This window comes from Pleurodeles waltl, chromosome 1_1 (genome assembly GCF_031143425.1).
Source record: "Pleurodeles waltl isolate 20211129_DDA chromosome 1_1, aPleWal1.hap1.20221129, whole genome shotgun sequence".
Taxonomy (NCBI): domain Eukaryota; kingdom Metazoa; phylum Chordata; class Amphibia; order Caudata; family Salamandridae; genus Pleurodeles; species Pleurodeles waltl.
In genome coordinates this window covers 792,024,945-792,042,950 of record NC_090436.1, presented here as the reverse complement: position 1 = coordinate 792,042,950, position 18,006 = coordinate 792,024,945, and the positions used below count along the sequence as shown (strand labels likewise).

General features: G+C 43.0%; 1 protein-coding gene across 1 annotated transcript in view; it reads left to right on the top strand.

Moving 5' to 3' along the window:
- Window positions 1-4,088, top strand: part of DAPK1 (death associated protein kinase 1) — a 521,159-nt gene extending 517,071 nt beyond the window's left edge. Inside the window, exon 26 of the mRNA XM_069228171.1 lies at window positions 1,520-4,088. Coding sequence (XP_069084272.1) covers window positions 1,520-2,752 — 1,233 coding nt within the window. The 3' untranslated portion in view covers window positions 2,753-4,088. The remainder of the gene's footprint in view (window positions 1-1,519) is intronic.
- The last annotated feature ends 13,918 nt before the right edge of the window (window positions 4,089-18,006 follow it).

Here is an 18,006-nt window from a genome sequence, read left to right as displayed (position 1 = left end):
ACCAAAATAAGTGCCGTTGGGCACTTTAGCTAGAAAATGGGAACACATTGCTAATGGGGGACTACCCAGACTAAAGATAGGGCTGTAGGAAAGTAAGAAATACAAATTGATTGTGCAAGAACTAGAAATGTCTTTGTGCTTGTAGGCATACATGGCTGACACAGGCACGTGTGTCATTATAGTAGGCCTCGTTCTCCGTGGCTGTTACTAGGCCACTCCACTTCCTTGTCTTGCCATTTTCATAGCCGTAGCCAGGCCAGAAGTCTAATTTATAGTGAGGCAGAATATTATTTTTCATTTGTTTTGCCACTCCATGGTTTTCGCTAAAAATGAGAGGTACTAATAAGTAAATTATTAAATCAATCTGCATCAGAAAATGTATGTTCAAAATTGGTGAGGCTTGTTAGAGTTTGAACCAGAGACTTTAAACCTACAGAAACAGCAGAAGTGCAAAAGACGAAAGCTGTGTTTTAAAAAGAAGGGGGGGGCGATGTCAGTGAACAATGGGTTTCTTTGCTATGAGAATAAGCCAAGAAGGACCAAGTAGTGGTAGTATGAGATAGGTATTCAAAGTAGCCAGTAGGACAAGAGGAATGTGTGTGCTAGTAAACTATTTGAATGGTTGAAATGTTTCAACTGGTGCATCTCAAAGTATGAAAAACCTTTATTGGTGTATTTGTTAAAGGATTTCTGAGACATGCTGGACCCATAACTTAATGTGCTCTGCTTTCCAAGACCACATTTGTACTGCATATTTTATACCTTTTTACTGCATATTTTAACCAATCCGGCCTCCCACCCACCCCAATGTGGTAAGTTTCTCAAAATACTTTAAAGTTGGGAAGCCTGCCCTCAACCTGTCTTTAGATCACAAAAGTACCAATAGAGAAAATGCTTTTTCTACATTAAATGGATGAACGTCTAATAATGCTTGTGGCAATAGCGTCTACATGTGCCTCTCTATCATGTGTGGCACATCACAGCAGATCAACCACAAAATCCCCCAAATTCTTTATGAATGCCCATAAAGAAGTAAGGCAAGTTTGAATTATGTGTCCAGTTGATCCAAACGCAAGTGTCTTTTTCGGATTTCCTTATTGCTCACGCATGGACCATCCTCCCTGCCACATATGTTATGACTAATATTTCTTTGCTATACTATCATCCTTGTGCTTTATCATAATCTGTTTTGCCTTCATGTTTTGCTAGTATAAACCGTACGGCCACTCATATCAGGTCTAGAACGGCAATGTAAATACGATCCACCCATCCCTGATGCACTTTCTTGTAATTTAGACGAAGACCAGATAATCAAATTAGCATTGGTTGCTTCCACTTTCTTGTAATTTAAACAGACAAGCTAATCAAATTAGCATTAGTTGCTTCATTTGCAGAGCAAAATGTGGGTAGCTCTAGAAATCCAAAGGAATAAGAGATTTATGAGTTTTAATTGGCAGTAATCTGTCTCCTGCATTCTTGGAATTGCTTACAATTTACATGTTTATTTTTTTTCAACCAGATAAATATCATGCAGAGCGAAACTGTCCAAGACGTGGTGCTTCTGGATCCTCGCTGGCTTTGCTCTAATGTCCTAGGAAAACTGCTGTCTGTGGAAAACCCCAAAGCCTTGCATCATTATCGAGGTCGATACACATTGGAGGATATCCAGCGGCTTGTCTCAGACAGTGATGTGGAGGAACTGGTGCAGATTTTGGATGCGATGGACATCTGTGCTAGAGATCTCAGTAGTGGGGTGATGGTGGACATTCCTGCTTTAATTAAGACAGACAACCTTCACAGGTCGTGGACCGATGAGGAGGAAGAGGTCATGATTTATGGCGGTGTCAGAATTGTTCCTGTGGAACACCTCACCCCTTTCCCATGTGGAATTTTTCACAAGGTCCAAGTAAACCTGTGCCGGTGGATTCATCATCAGAATACCGACGCAGATGCTGATATAAGATTATGGGTAAATGGATCCAAAATTGCAAACCGAGGGGCTGAAGTTTTAGTCTTGCTCGTCAACCATGGTCAAGGTATTGAGATTCAAGTCCGTGGACTGGAAACAGAGAAGATTAAATGCTGCTTGCTTTTGGATTCTGTGTGTAGTATTGTTGATAACTTACTGTCTGCAACTTTGCCAGGACTTCTGACAGTGAAACATTACCTTAGCCCTCAGCAACTGAGAGAACACCATGAGCCAGTAATGATCTACCAGCCAAGAGACTTCTTCCGAGCACAGGCACAAAAAGAAACCTCATTAACAAACACAATGGGCGGCTACAAGGAGAGCTTCAGCAGTATCCTGTGCTTTGGTTGTCTTGATGTCTACTCCCAAGGGAGCTTGGGGATGGACATCCATGTTTCAGATCTGAATTTGCTTACACGCAGGAAGCTGAGCAGGCTTCTGGATCCACCAGATCCCATGGGCAAAGATTGGTGTCTTCTGGCCATGAACTTGGGTCTCCCAGAGCTCGTCACAAAATATAACACAAATGGTGGTCCTCAAAAAGACTTCTTGCTAAGTCCAGTCAGCGCTCTTCTACAAGAGTGGAGCAACTCCACGGAGAGCACAGTGTCTCTGCTAATGTTGAAGTTGAGGGAACTGGGTCGCAGAGATGCTGCTGACTTTTTGCTCAAAGCATCGTCTGTCTTCAAGATAAACTTGGATGTGAATGGACATGAAGCATACGCTTCAAGCTGCAACAGTGGGACCTCTTACAATTCCATTAGTTCTGTGGTGTCACGGTGAAAGCAACTGATGGTCCACAAGCAAATGCATAAAAGGCTGACCGTGCAGAAAGAAAGCAGCACAAGAGTCAATAGCCTGGACATAAGTTCTATATATATTAATTTATAAGCTTCCAAAATATTGGGGTGTACCATGCCCTGCACTCATTTCCTCTTCCATTATGAAAATATCCTTTCTACCTTGGACAGTGGCAGTTTCTTTGTTTTAGTTATCAAACGGCAGATGTTCCTTCTGTGTTTTGCAACTCATTTTCTGATATACTCAATGTGCTGCTTAAAATTGCCACTTCTGTTCACTAATTTGGTATTTCTTTTTAACAGATGTATCGTAGCTGTTTTTAAAAGGTCTGATTTTCTTTAAGAGCATCTCCAGTGCAAATGTTGTTTTTTCCTACATTTCACCATTTCTCTCTGGTGAACTTTTGTAGGATTTTAAAGGGGTGGGGGGACTCAAGGGAGAGACAATTGGCCATTTCAGCCAAAACTTTGAAGGAACTCGATGTATTAATTTCAAAATGAAAAACAAGCAAAGAGAGTGCCTTGGAGGGGTGTCCATTAATGTTGTGAATTTGTGCTCTCCGGTGTCATGATGCCCTGACATTGCGGTAATCTCAATGTGCATTTCATTCCAAACGTAGTTCCATTTCGAGCTTTTTAGAAGGCGGAAATGTATGTCCCGTCCCGCATGACCCTCGACATTTTGGAACCTCTAAATGTACGTCTCAAACTAGCAGCACTGTTACCTGTATTGTGTTCCGCAGCACAATCCAAGACCAGCGCTTGCTCATAGTAATGCATTCTTCATTTGCAACACTTTATTGGTTTGTGGGAAAGAGTGAAGAAACAGTCCTCTCGAGATGACATTGCTCTGATAGTGTTACAGATGCTCTGCATTGTACGGGTGTACTCGCACACTCTCCATTCCGTCTCAGCCATATGTACTGTGAAAGTTTATTTTAACTCTTTGTTTGATTTCATTATCCCCTTCATCTCAGGGAAGGGTTTTTAAACTGCAAAGCCGAATATGCGCAACATGGGATAAAATGGAAGGGGTGCAGGCTGTCCAAATATACGCTTTTTTACAACACTTGACTAGGCCCAACTATCCTTGGAGTATAGAAGAGGAGGCAAGCCCTCTTCCATTTTTCCCAAATGTGATTTTAATTTAAACTCATAGGAAGGAACATGTCACATCTTTTCTTCAGGAAAGCATGTTGTTTGGATGGGGTACAGTATATATGTAAATACATTAATGCTGTATTTTTTCTTAATCTTCAAGATGTAGTCAATTTTTAAAAAGGTCTTTTTTATACACATAAATAAACAGTTGCCTGGTGCCTCATTTCTTTATTTATAGTAGGAAGCTATGGCTGGTTGAACTGCTGAAAGTGTGATTATGAAACTTTTGGTACTGGTGAGGAGAGTGTACAGGTGGAAATGGATACAATATTTGTTAATGTCTTCTTTTTTTCGTTTCGTTCTCGTTCTATAAAACTTTAGCAAGATAAACCATTCATGTTTTTTCTCACACTCAACCAAACATCAGAAGAAGTAACAGATACCTAGGGAGCTTAATAGTATTATTGTAATTGCTCCTGACTTTCACTTACGCACTTGGTTTAAGGAACGTTTTGCACATGTTTTATACCTTCAATCTCTAATATGAGATGAATGCGGTTGATATCTCATTTGTTCCAAATAGGCATCTGTCAGTTTTTAAATCACTTTTAAGTCTGAAGCGTGTAAGAAAATTTAATTTAGGTTGTATTTTTAGTAGTTTCTTCCTTATGAGATTCCCATAGAAAGCCTTGTGGGGAGCTCTAACTTCCCCCTGAGGATTCTAAGATTCTCTCAAGCGATAATAACATTAAGTGCTTGTAAAACGCTGCTGCTGAAACTTTAAGGAAGAATAGCAAGAAAGATAAACCATACTCTTTCTGTTGAGCGTATGTGTTCGACCTGGTTTATACTTAAGTATATTTATACTGTGGGCTTAAAGCAATTTCATTTCTTTGTTGCAGTGTCCTTTAAAAATTCTTGCTCGCTAATGGGCAGTTCCGCCTTTTTCTCCCTCCTTTTTCTGTTTCGGAGCAGTGATCAACTACTGTATTTCATTTTGGTTTCTTTATCTGTTGCTGTGATGGACTTTTTTATTTCTTTGGTGCTCCCCTGTCACTGTGGGTCTTTTAGGCTGGTAGCTGCCGGAGGTTTATGGCAGCATTCCGATCCTCCCATGTTGCTGACATTTGTTTTGGCTTTATTCCAGTGCTGTCCTCGTTTGCCTCTGGCTCCTAAAATAAGCTTATTTTACAAAGAGACAGCCTGTCGTTTAGCTCACTGCTCATGGAAGCCACAATATGCTATTTCTAGTAGAATGTAGGTAAACCTAGAAGCAATGATATGAAACTTGCTTAGCCTCACATTGCATCTTAAGTCTCTCTCTCCAGGGCCCCTCCCTGCCAGCACCCACGATATCGCACACAGGGCATTGCTTGTCTCCTTTATTGGGGCCATAAATCTTCTCAAACTGGTCTGCTCCTTGTATTGTTTGACTCTGGGCAGGCACTCATTAAACATTAATCTAAATTCCGCCCTGTGAGAGGACTGGTGAAGCAAAACGAAAACAACGCTCTAATCTGAACAAAACAAGAAGCAGTCTTTTTTCTCTCCTTTTTTTTTTTTTTAACACAAGACAGTTTGTCTTATTGCATTTATAAACAGAACGACTTTAAACTGCCATGCACAACGCTTCTACCTTCTTTTGAAGCTCTGCAGTTCAAAAATAATTTGCAGACAGTGTTAGCGGAGTGTGCCATTGACCCTTCACGATGGGGGACTCTTACAACAGGAGGGTCTCTTGTGCATGCTGGAGGGCTGGCATCGGTGACCAAAATATCTAAAGTGGTCAAAAGCCCCTGTCCTATGCGTGTCACCTTCCGCCAGTGCAGGTTTTAAACTAAAACAATTTGACATTTTGAGGTCCTTAGCTTTGATTTTTCTTTTCTTCTTTCCAGTTGTAGATTTTATTTTTTCTTCCCTCTCAAAATCCAGACCATGAAATTCAATAGAAATAAAAGCAATTAATTTTCCTTTAAATGGGATGGACTCTATTTACTTTTAACTTGTTTAAAATGTAATGTTTAAATTTAATTTACAGTAATACCAGCAATGGTAATGGTCATGTGGCAGGTACGGGGAAAATAGAATAGCCACTAGGAACTTGCATAAAACGTGTTTTTATTTTTCATTGCTGACTGAGTACTCTGTCCTTCTGAACTTCCTTTGCCTCTAGAGCACTCACCTTGCAGAAGAGGTGTTCCTGTGCCCCACGGCATCCCCTCTCGTTTTGAAAGTGTGTTGCCTTACATGATATTCAGCGGCAGTGCAGACCAGTGCTCCAATTCAGACTTCATTTGCCTAATGAAGATGGGCAATATTTAAATCCCTAGCTCTTCCCATGTCCCACATCCCCAGGTACCGAAAGTTGTCTCTGGCTACCCTAAGTGGAGACAAGCAACGTCCCCCTATTTGCAGGAGGCAATGGGCCAGATTTACAAAGGTAAAATTGGGTGTGAACTCAAGTTTACAATCAATATAATGTTTATAACGCCTGTCAGGAACTCAAAAAAGAGGTTTATGTGTGCAGAGATTTTTGTCACAACTGCAGCGTTCTCTGCATTTGTAAATGCCACTTATGACCTGAGAAAGTGGGGGATCAAAGGCATAGTTAGCCTTGTACATTTGTAAATGCCCACAAACACAGATGTTTGTTGACTTTTGCAAACTTCTCTCATTCCCATTTGCATTTGGAAAGATTCAGATTCTCTACTATGGAGAACAGGATAGCACTAGACATGCCGCATGTCCTTCCCAGGAATATGATTGGAACTCTTGGCCTGGTTTTTCCCAGGTGTATACCTGCGAATGCCACAAAGTCGAACTATTACACCTAGATGGAGATCTCCACCCATGCTGTTTGAACTTTCTTTGAAAATAAGGGCCCTTATCCCACGTCCTCTCTACATTTTAATGTAAATATTGTGGGCTCCATTTTAATGTAAGTATTGTGGGCTTTTAACCATACCCACCGCACGCCCATCACTTTCATTTGTTCCTGGGCTTGCCTTTAAAAAAATCATTAGTAAATGCTTTACGTTTGTCCCTCCCTGGGGCAGTTTTGTTACTGCCTTGCAGACTGCCTGTTACATGGATAATTGCATGATTGCCGATACGTTTGACTGCGAGCAAACTTCTTTTTATTTTTGTGTCTCACCTTCACGCTCATGGCGGCCATGGCGCTTTGAATTGGCTCGCTTATGTGAACTGTTTTACTTTTTAGTTTGAGGGAAGAAAAGTTAATTTAGGAACTTACAATGCTAATAGCTTTAACTTGAGCAAACAAGAGACCCATTGCATTGCAATAGCTTGTTTTAAAGTGCCATGGACCCTTAATATTCGGCTGCTTTCAAATAGGTACCCCAGATCTGGCTTTTCAAGTGATGCCCAGAATAGGCAGTCTGCAACTGAACTGTCTCTATTAACAGAAGTGATGGTTCTCTGGCTACATTTAGGATGTGCAAAGTTGTGGAATATTTTTGCATTCTTTTCAGAGGTCTATGTACATCTTCAGAGAATGCCAAGTTTTATGCCTCGCCACTTTTGTGCCCCAGTCATGACTTTTGCTTCAGTTTAAATTGCATGAATCAGTACTGACCGTAAACAAAATGGTTTTGAATAAAATACACTTCACAGAAAACATTGGTCATCTCCTGCGCAATGCCACTGTGCATATAAATGCCTCATCAAATGGGTACATTTGCAGAGAGAACAAATCTGCATACACTTTTCAGTTTCCTTTGGTTTAATTGCAGTAAAAAGCATCGGTCAGTAGTGAAAAGTTTCATGCTTGGAGATAACAGCTTTGCAAAGATAAATCTGGATGCTCTGCAGAAGATGAAATGTGGATTTTTTTCCAAACTTGATGCAAAAAAATCCTTACAAAACCCTAACAGACCGTTATGGTTAATCTATTTTGTGGCTATATGTGCAGAGACAGCTGATCATCAAGCAAAAAGTGTTTTTTAAAGTCTTACCTACTTTGCAGGTTATTCCTTGTCAATGGTTCCTCATCGCTGACATGCAACAGCCTTCAGTATCTTGACATGACAAAACTACTTGAAGACTACCATTCTCAAGCACTTTCTTTCTCCAAAGAATGAGATGCATGTGTACATTCACGGACGAACCACTCCCGTCCTTGGTTTGCACATGGTCTGCCCTTGATGAGCGTAGTTTAACCATCTTTTCAACACAGATGTTAGCTCCACTTTGAAAGTTTGCAACTTATTAACCAGGCTGTTAACCTAGGACTTCTGCTGGAAAGGATTCGAGTTCTGTGAAGATCAAGATTTATCTCATCAGAGTTTGCATTTATTGGGCAGGAGACTGAAGCTAGTTTTTAATTTCCAGGTGACTAGTTTTAGCTCCAGCAGTACCATTTGGTATTCCTCGTGGTAAATTTACAAATACCACATACATGCATTCCTGCATGAATTACACACTGGCAGAGTCAATGACTGTGGCCATCCGTGGACAGGCATATGCTTTCTCTATAGCCGTCACTATGATGAAATCAGATTTCTGAATGCCATTGATGCACATTAAGCATATTTGATGGGTTCCCGAGTAAAAATTAGTTTGTAGAGCATTGGTTTGGCAGACAGCAAAACACAACATGGCTGAACTCCTTTGACTGATTTCAGGTAACTTCACGTTATTGCCAACATCGTGAAGGTCAGGTGAACAAAACGTGAGACCCAACCACAATTCGCATCCGAAAAATTCTGCCGGAAGTCTGATTGCCCAGAGCCAGCTTAACCTATGCTCTGGAAACGTTCTAGTAGACCTACCAACACAGTTTACAAGTTAATACCGCTCCTATAGCCAATGAAAGCAGACCCAAGCACAGGTACAATAAAAATAAAAACAGGTTCTCACAGCCCCACCAACACTACTCACAAGTGAACAGCACTGCTATCTCAGATCAAACCGTCCAAGCACAGGTACAGTAAAAACCAGCATTGTAGTGCCATTCGTTTTGGCTATTTTCGTGACAAGATTGTAATAAGTTTCACTAACAAAGCACAGACTGCAGCAGGACATGTTATCCAAACACCAGAGCAGATGCTTGAGAGGTGGCAGGGGTAATCCAGGCTTCTATTTGTGCTCACTAACCATGCCCAGTAGCAGTACCAGCTTTCCTGGATCCCTGTGGGTTGTTACATCACAGGCATCAACATTCCCTTTTACACTAAATACAGTACCTGCTTCAGCAGTGTAGGCTTCCCTACTCGTCACACCACACGTACAATATCAACCCAGTGCCACTGTGTAGGAAGGTGGGTTTTGTATGATATATCAAAATGAGATATATCGTACAACCAGATCAGGAGTTCCTTTACCAGTGGACAGGTGTTTTTTTAGGGGGTAGTGTGGTCGAACAGTCTTAGGCTTATCAGAGCGGATAGACATCTGCAAATACCCCCAGTCAGTAGATGAGACACACGACTCAATAGGGAGATCCACACCAATTTACAAAAATAACAAGTAGCTTTAAATATGTTTAGGCACCAGAATCAATACGATTAGGTAAGTATGTTTTGCAAGAAAAATACTTTCAGATTTCAAAATTAGACACTGCATTTTTCAGAACTAGCAATGTTATCTTATGGAGAGAAAAGCAAGTACTGGATTCAGGCATAGTGCAGCGACTAACGAGACCAATCTCTTGGACTTAAGGTAAGTTTTGGGCAGGGGTCAGGACTGCATCAACAGGTCACACCTGGCGGCACTGAGGCAGCTGCGTGCAGAGGTGTAGTACAACATCAGGAGCCCAATGTTAGTCAATGAGGATCAGTCCGGTTGAAAAGAGGCTGCACGTTTGGACAGGAAGTCCAGTTGAGGAGAACCAACTGGTGGGTTCAAGTCTTGAGATGCTTGGGGATGGAGGAACAACTTCGGTCCGCTTCTCCACAGGCCAGTGGCAACAGGTGCAGAGGTGTCCTGAGGCGTTGGGTTTCCTCCACGGGGAGCACTCGCAGTTGAGGGGGCCTGCAGGCGGCCTTGGTGAGTCCACAGTGTGCAAGTCCAAGGTTGTTTTTTTCTCTGGAGGACTGGGGGACTACATTGGCACCTTTGGCCCACTTCAACTCGGGCTAAGCGACACTGGTGCAGTGGTGCTTTCCATTGTCAGGTTTTTGCAGTCCAGAGTCCTCTCAGGTCTCTTGGGGTGCCTGCAAGATGCAGGGAAGCAGCTCTGCTTCTCCATTGGAGTTCCTGAGTCTTTGAAGAAGGCAGGCAGTCCTTCCAGGCTTTTGAAGGCTCAGCAGCTTGCAGGATGAGTCAACTTTGGTGCAAATCAGTGGAAAGGGAAGACAGGCCAGCAGGGCCAGGGCCAAGTAAGGTGCTTCTTCCTCAGCCTTTGCGGCTCTTGAGTGTCCTTCGTAGGTCAGCAGGAATCTGATTTCCTGGTGCCAGGGCTAAATACTATTTAGGGGCATTTCAGGAAGTGTAGGGTAGTAGCCAATGGGCTACTTACCCCTGGGGTCTCTACACCCCCTATCTGACCACTTCCTGCAGGAAGTGGGCATGGCCCTGTCTGGAAGTTGCTAAATCTGCTGACACCAATATGACAGACTTTTAAATGTTGTTTTCCACATCAGTCAGTGCACCTTAGGGTTGGGACCGACCTGAGGGGTTGACACACCTCTATGAATACTACATTTCTCACCTGTCCAAGTGCCAAATGAGCCCTGGGATGGGGGGGTTCAGCATCTCTCATTTGAGTGAAGCCAGATCTGCATTCCAAGGGTGGTGGGCTTCTTTGAAGCCCCCTGCCGTGGAATGCAGATTTGCAGACCATCCTTTAAGGTGGGGTATGTAAACATCTCTCCCAGAGCAGGCTTTTTTTCTGACTGCCAAAGAGCAAAGACACTCACCCTTGGGGGTCAGAATTATGTCTGGTGGAGACAGGCTGGTGAAAACTAGTCAGTCTACACACAGATATTTGGTAGGTTTTCAGGGGCATGTATTAATAAATCCATCACGGGCATCAATGAGGGTTTATTAATACAAGATGTTTGATACCAAACATCCCTATTTTCAGTGAAGCCATCATGTAGCTCCGGAACGCATAGTGACCAGTGTCCCATTCACTAGGGACTTATTGGGGGCGGTGGAGGTTTTGCCAATTGGGGAACAATTGCACAGTTTTAGGGAAAGAGATCTGGCACTGGGGACCAGGATAGCAGGAACCCAGTGTACTTTCAGTCAAAATTGCATCATGTACCAGGGGTGGAGGTGACAAAAAGGGACTCTTTCCTACACACACACACACTCCACCCCCCAATTGTCTAAGTTGAAGAACCTGGAAAGACCATCTTCATTGGTGTGGTCAGTCCCAGGTCTATGTTTCACTGTAAAATCCATTCACTGTAGGGAAATGGACCACCTTACCAGTTTGGGGTTTTCACCTTTCATTTGTATCAGCCATCTGAGATGCCTGTAATCAGTTTGAACAAGGAAGTGAGAATCACACAGGGTTGGGCTCTACGTCTTCAGGGACCTGACACAGCAAAGGCATCCCTTTCAATGGCACTCCAGTGCTGCTTTCTGGGGAGTATCCTCCTGCTAATGAAAGCAACAGGTTGGTTATGGCCATAATCATTGTTTTGGGATAGGACCGTTCTTATCCCATGTTCAGAGGCATCTGTCTGCACTATGACCTGCTTAGAACAATCTGGAGCTTTTAGGATGGGTGCTGAGTACATTGCTTCTTTCAGATTGTCAAAAGCCTTTTGACAGCTCACTGCCCAGTTTACTTTATTTGGTATTTTCTTGGAGGTCAGTTCTGTGGGAGGGGGTGCCACAATGGTACCATTCCTCTTTACAAACCTCCTGTAGCACCCAGTCAAGCTAAGGAATGCCCTGACTTTGTTCTAGATGGTTGGAGCTTCCCATCTTTTCAAGGATAGGTTAAGGGCCACTCAATTTGTCCTGGAGTGCCATGGGAGATACATGCCCAAGCACCCACACCTTCTGTCATGTTTTTGAACTCCACCATGGCAGCCTTTTGGTCATACCAGAGCTTCTTGAGCTCTTGGCTGGCCTCAAGGTTTTTGGATGCCTTTTCCATGTACTCAGCCACCCTTGAATGTGGGCCAAGCAGGTAGTCCACAATGTCTTGCTTGGGCTCTTTGAGAGGTCTCCCCCAGCCTTCCCTCACTAAACACAGTGGTCCCCTTACAGGATGTCCAAACAAAAGTTCAAAGGGAAAACTTCACTCCCTTCTGTGGCACTTCTCTGTTGGCAAAACGTAAGCATGGTAACAGGATATCTATTATAAAGTCCACCACACGCAGTACTTATCTTTTAACTCCAGACTTTATTTTCATTTCCACTGTTCAGCCTTCATACAGTTTTCCTAATCCCCTTTTCTTCAGCTCCTCAGTTTCCTCCCAGCTTATCTCCAGCCTTCTCTCCAAGCCTCTCCTCACCCAACATTCTATCTCAACCTCCCACCTCAACAGTCCGAATGTTCCATGTTTCTACTTCCCACGGGGAGAAGAACATACCATTCTTAGACCTTTGTTGTAACTAATACATATTAATACTATTATGACTATAACTACTAAATAATATAACTCCTTAAATGGACCTACTACAGTAAGGGTTATACTACACTGCTAGCAACTATTATACAGAGCTAATACACAAAACTACCTTACAACACATCTTCCCCTTTATGACAAACAAAAGCTCATTTGTTACACTGTTACTAACAAGAAAAAGAAAAGAAAAAAATTATTCTCCTTGACTTTGCAGGTCTCCTTGGAGTGAATTGGATGATAGATAGAAAGTACATAATTTTTGTCCACTCACCGTGAAACCCTATCAAACATTGCCAAATGGCTATGTGTATGGTGTTTAACAATTCTATCCATACTCCAGCATTGACCATTATTTAAAACAATAACATTTTTCTTTATTTTAGTCATGTAGAAGGGACCTGTAAACTTAGTCTTTCATATAAGACCTTGCTTGACCCAATGGTCTATTTACTAAGACTTGATCTCCTACCTTCCAATTTTGCATCTTTGCCCCATGTTTAATATCATATCTTTGTTTATAATTGTTTTGGTGCATCATTACTTTTGTACTGTTGTGAGGTACTAACTTTTCGTTTTTGTTACCACCCCCAAGCCACGATGGAAAGAATTTGGTGCATGGTTTCCTGCCACGTAAAGCAACAAAAGGGGAAATCTTAGTAATTGAATTCGGAGTAGTGTGGTAGGCCCACAGCATCTCCCTGACTGCACATTCTACATTTACATGGTTAATAGAGGCCAATTGAATGCATTCTTTAATCATACGGTTGGTACGTTCAGCCAGGCCATTAGCCCTAGGGCAATATAGGGCAGTAGTGAGATGTTTTATGCCCACCGAGTCCAGAAATAGTTTCATCATTAAAGACGTTAGTTGTACACCGTTGTCTGTAATAAGCGTTTCAGGAATTCCTTCCACAGCAAAAATGTCCTTAAGGAAGGTAATAACAGAATTTGTGGTAATTTGGTTTACAAATCTCGTGGATATCCAATGGGAATGGTAATCGATTAGGACCAAAGCAAGCTTTTTTGGAGACTTGTATAATTAAGAGGGCCAATAATATCTAAAGCTAGCTTAATCCATGGTTTATTGGGAACTTGGACCGGAGAGATGGGTGTTTTGCGAACTATTTTAGATTTGTCACTCGCAGCACAGACAGAACATCTTTTAACCTCATTTTCTATTAAGGAATCCATATTGGGGAACCAAAAGCACTCTCTAACTCTGGCTTTGGTGAGACTGCGTCCTAAATGGCCCTCATGGGCAAGTTTAATTATTTTTAATTTAAGACTCTGTGGAGGTATGATTTTGTCATTTCTGAGAATGAAATTATTCTTTTCATTTATCTCCAGCCTCACTTCCCAAAAATCCTTGATGGCCTCTTCCAAATCTCTTCTCATTAATGGCCACCCCTCTCTAGCTTTTTCCTTTAATAAGGACAAGGCGTCAGTTTCCCCTTTCAATATATTCTCATTACTTTTGATAAAATAATGACTGAGGACCAAGATTTTGCTGTGCTGTGCCTGTCAGCGCGAGCAGGTAACAGGCCAGAATGCCGCCGATGAAGTGCAGCCGTAACTACTCACACTGTTGTTATGGAAATAATTTTGTTTCACTCGCTCGTCTTGCTCGCGAACAATAACAAGTAAACGGTTCACTGAAATAAAATGCTGTGCCTGTCAGCGTGAGTAGGAGGCAGGCCAAAATTCACAGAAATAGAATGCTGTGCCTGTCAGCGTGAGTTGGAGCCAGGCTAAAGTGTTCCCGTTGTTAAGATGAATCCGTTGTTAAGATGAATGCCGTAATGCCGAATGCCGTTTGAAAGCAATGAAATGCGTATGCGAGCGCTGTTAAGATGAATGCCGCAATGCCGAATGCCGAATGCCGATTGAAAGCAATGAAAGGCGTATGCAAGCGCACGATCCGATAACTGGGAGGCGGTTCAACTGGACGGAATTCCGAGGCAGTTACCTTCCTTGAAGTGCCGCTGTAGAGGTTATTAGCTAAAGAATAAATTCTGGTGTATGCAAGCGCACGAACAATTAACTGGCAGGCAGGCAATTCTGAGGAGATTACTGTACTTTGAAATGCCGCCGTAAATAATTTCACTGTAATTGTCATCAGAGAAAGTGAATTCTAAGTGAACAATCGTGCGAGCAATAAGCTGAATTAGATCGTGACAGTTGCCTTTGGAGACTGCTGGGATGAATAAAGTTCTTATTAAAACGGACTCTCGTTAGATACTGAAGGCATGAATAAAATTCCTACTGGAATATATGTCATTCATCAAAAGGGGTGGAGATGATGGTGCCCCCTTTCGCACTCCTCGTCGCCAGTATTATAAAGTCCACCACACGCAGTACTTATCTTTTAACTCCAGACTTTTTCATCTCCACTGTTCAGCCTTCATACAGTTTTCCTAATCCCCTTTTCTTCAGCTCCTCAGCTTCCTCCCAGCTTATCTCCAGCCTTCTCTCCAAGCCTCTCCTCACCCAACATTCTATCTCAACCTCCCACCTCAACAGTCCGAATGTTCCATGTTTCCACTTCCCACGGGGAGGAGAACATACCATTCTTAGACCTTTGTTGTAACTAATACATATTAATACTATTATGACTATAACTACTAAATAATATAACTCCTTAAATGGACCTACTACAGTAAGGGTTATACTACACTGCTAGCAACTATTATACAGAGCTAATACACAAAACTACCTTACAACAATATCCTATCTCTTTCTGAGTTTTTCAGGGATTCCTGCAATCATGCCCTTCATGGTTTTGTTGAATCTTTCAACTAAGCCATTTCCTTGTTGGTGATATGGAGTAGTGAACCTATAAGTCACTCCACATTTATTCCACATGGCCTTGAGGTATGCAGACATGAAGTTATTACCTCTGCCTGATACCACCTCCTCAGGGAAGCCCACTCTAGGAAGAATACTGAGTAGGGCCCTTGCAACTGCAAAACCACTGGTCGTCCTAAAGAGTATAGCTTCAGGATACCTGGTGGCATGATCCACTTCCACCAGTATTATTCTGTTCCCTGATGCTGCCGGAGGGTCTAGGAGGCCTACAACATCCACCCCTACCTTTTCAAAGGGAATCCCAATCACTGGAAGTGAAATTAAGGGGGCCTTTGGGTGGTTCCCTGTCTTGCCACTGGCTTGACAGGTGACACAGGGGTTGCAAAACATGCCTGGCCAGTAGAAATGAGGAACTAACCTACTCCAAGTTTTGGTCAGGCCAAAACTAAGGGGATGTCATGAGCCAAAGTGAGCAAGAATTCCATATACATCCGAGGCACTACTAGTCTCCTAGTGGCACAAGGTTTGGGATCTCAAGCCTCAGTATACAGGAGTCCCTCCTCCAAGTAGGTGCGGTGGGACCCACTGATACCTCCCTCTATCTGGTCAACAGCTTGCTGTCTCAGACTCTTAGGAGTAGGATGGGTCCTCTGTTGCTGGCACAGCTCTTTCCTAGAGGGTCCCCCTAGGTCCAGGAGCTCTGCCATGTAAGGCCTAAGTTCCTGGGGTTCAATTCCCTCAATAGCAGACAGGTCTCTCCCTGAGGAGAGGGGACCAGGGCCTGGGACTGCTCAGAAGCTGGCTTACCAGTCTTCATGCCTTTTCTATCAGAGGGCTGTGCCGTTATTCCAGGCTCCAGCACCTCTTTTCACCCTCGGTTTTGCATTGTGCTCTGGTTTTCACACACACGCACACACACACACACACACACCCATCCAGGTATACCCAGCATAACTGCATGGGCCTTTCTTTCAACCTCAGTCCATGTTGAGGACTCTAGATCATTTCCTAGCAGATAGGCTACAGGGATTGTGGCGATACCACCAAATTTTTCTCTAGCCAGTAACACCTTTGCCATGGGATGGACGTTAGGTTATCAGCATTAATAACTAAAGGTTTCACCAGTCAGATACTGTTCTGATGATATCCGTTTTTCAGTCACCATGTGGCACTTGCACTTGCATCCCTCAGTACTTCAACTCTGATCCCATCAAGATGATGCTGTTGTCTGTACTTCCCCAGATTACTGGGCCAGACAGCCAGGGCAGCTGCATCCACCGCACCCTCAGAGACTAGATTTGCTTCTGTGAGCTCTCTGACATGGTCAGGGCCCACCTAGGATCCCATCTGGAGACATACCACTGCAGGAGCTGCAGGTGCACTTGGGGGATTATTTTGGGGACAGGCAGGACCCCAGGTTCGGTGCCCATTGGCTTTGCAAGTAAAGCAGGAAGCCTTCTTAGGGTCCCAGTTTGTACCCTGGTACCCAGCCCTGGTCTGTCTTGACTCAGGGCCCACCCTCCTCATCAGATTCTTGGGGGCGTTCAGAAAACTTTGTTTCTATCCTTAGACTGGTCACCATCTTTCCCTTGGTGGTGGGGAGGCATAGCAACCCTTTATTTTAGTCATTGCCACCATGAGTTGTCTTGGATACCCTAGTCTTGACCCAGTGGTCTCCATTTTCCAATTCATGGGGAGATATTGGACCTCGGTCTACCAGGTACTGAGGCAGGTTTTCAGAAACACTGTTACATAACTGATGCTCTTTCATAATAAGATTATAAAGCTCATCATAGTCTTGCACCTGGTTCCCTTTCAACCAGCCATACGGTGTTTTGACTGGGAAGTCAACGGAATCTACCCAGGATTGACTATAGGTATTTCTAGTCTCCCTGAACCTGATTCTGTACTCCTCAGTGGTAAGTCCAAAGCCCTTAATCAGGGTAACCATAATGGGGTCATAGGACTCAGCATCTGCTCCAGTCAGTGTCAGCAGTCTATCCCTACACTTTCTTGAGAACAACTCCCACAGTAAAGAGCCCCAATACTTCTGGTTGAGTTTCCTCATGGCACAAGCCCTCTCCTCAAAGGCTGTGAATCATTTAGTGATATCACCCTCTAAATATTTTGGGGCAATCCATTTGGGGATCTGTCAGTGAGACCGGATCCTCTGGGTTTGCGCCTGTTCCCAATATGTCCACCTCTTGGCAGCTCCAAACTCTACTAGCCGTTATAGCACAGAGTTAAAGAATGGCCAAGCGGGGGATGGGTTTAGGTTGGGAACAGTGGGGAAGGAGACCTGTGGAAACAAGAGCTAAGAACACAATAGCCAGGTCATTCACATTAATCTTCATGAACTTTGTTTTAACTCTTTATGCTCTAATAACATGAGAGATCAAGAACTTTTCAGTAACGTGACCTTTTTAAAATCATATACTCTGAACATTGAACTTTCTTAAGTTAATCCTTAGAATAGCAATTACATCACAACAAGAGTCAATGAGTACATTCGTTCCCAAATAATTAACTGCTATAGGATTCATGAATTATACTGTGGAATAGGCAAACTGACTAACCTTGTTTTGTCTAGAAAGATCACACTCTGTTTGATCTAAATTTCAAGATTCAATTGCCCAGAAATTATTGTGCACCTTATTGCCAGACTGCACATTAAGACTCAAGTACCTGGAATGATCGCGCGCTCTGCCGATCTGAACTGCAAGGGTTAACTGCCAAGAATGAATCGAACACACTGTTGCCAATTCAACCATCAAGATTCAAA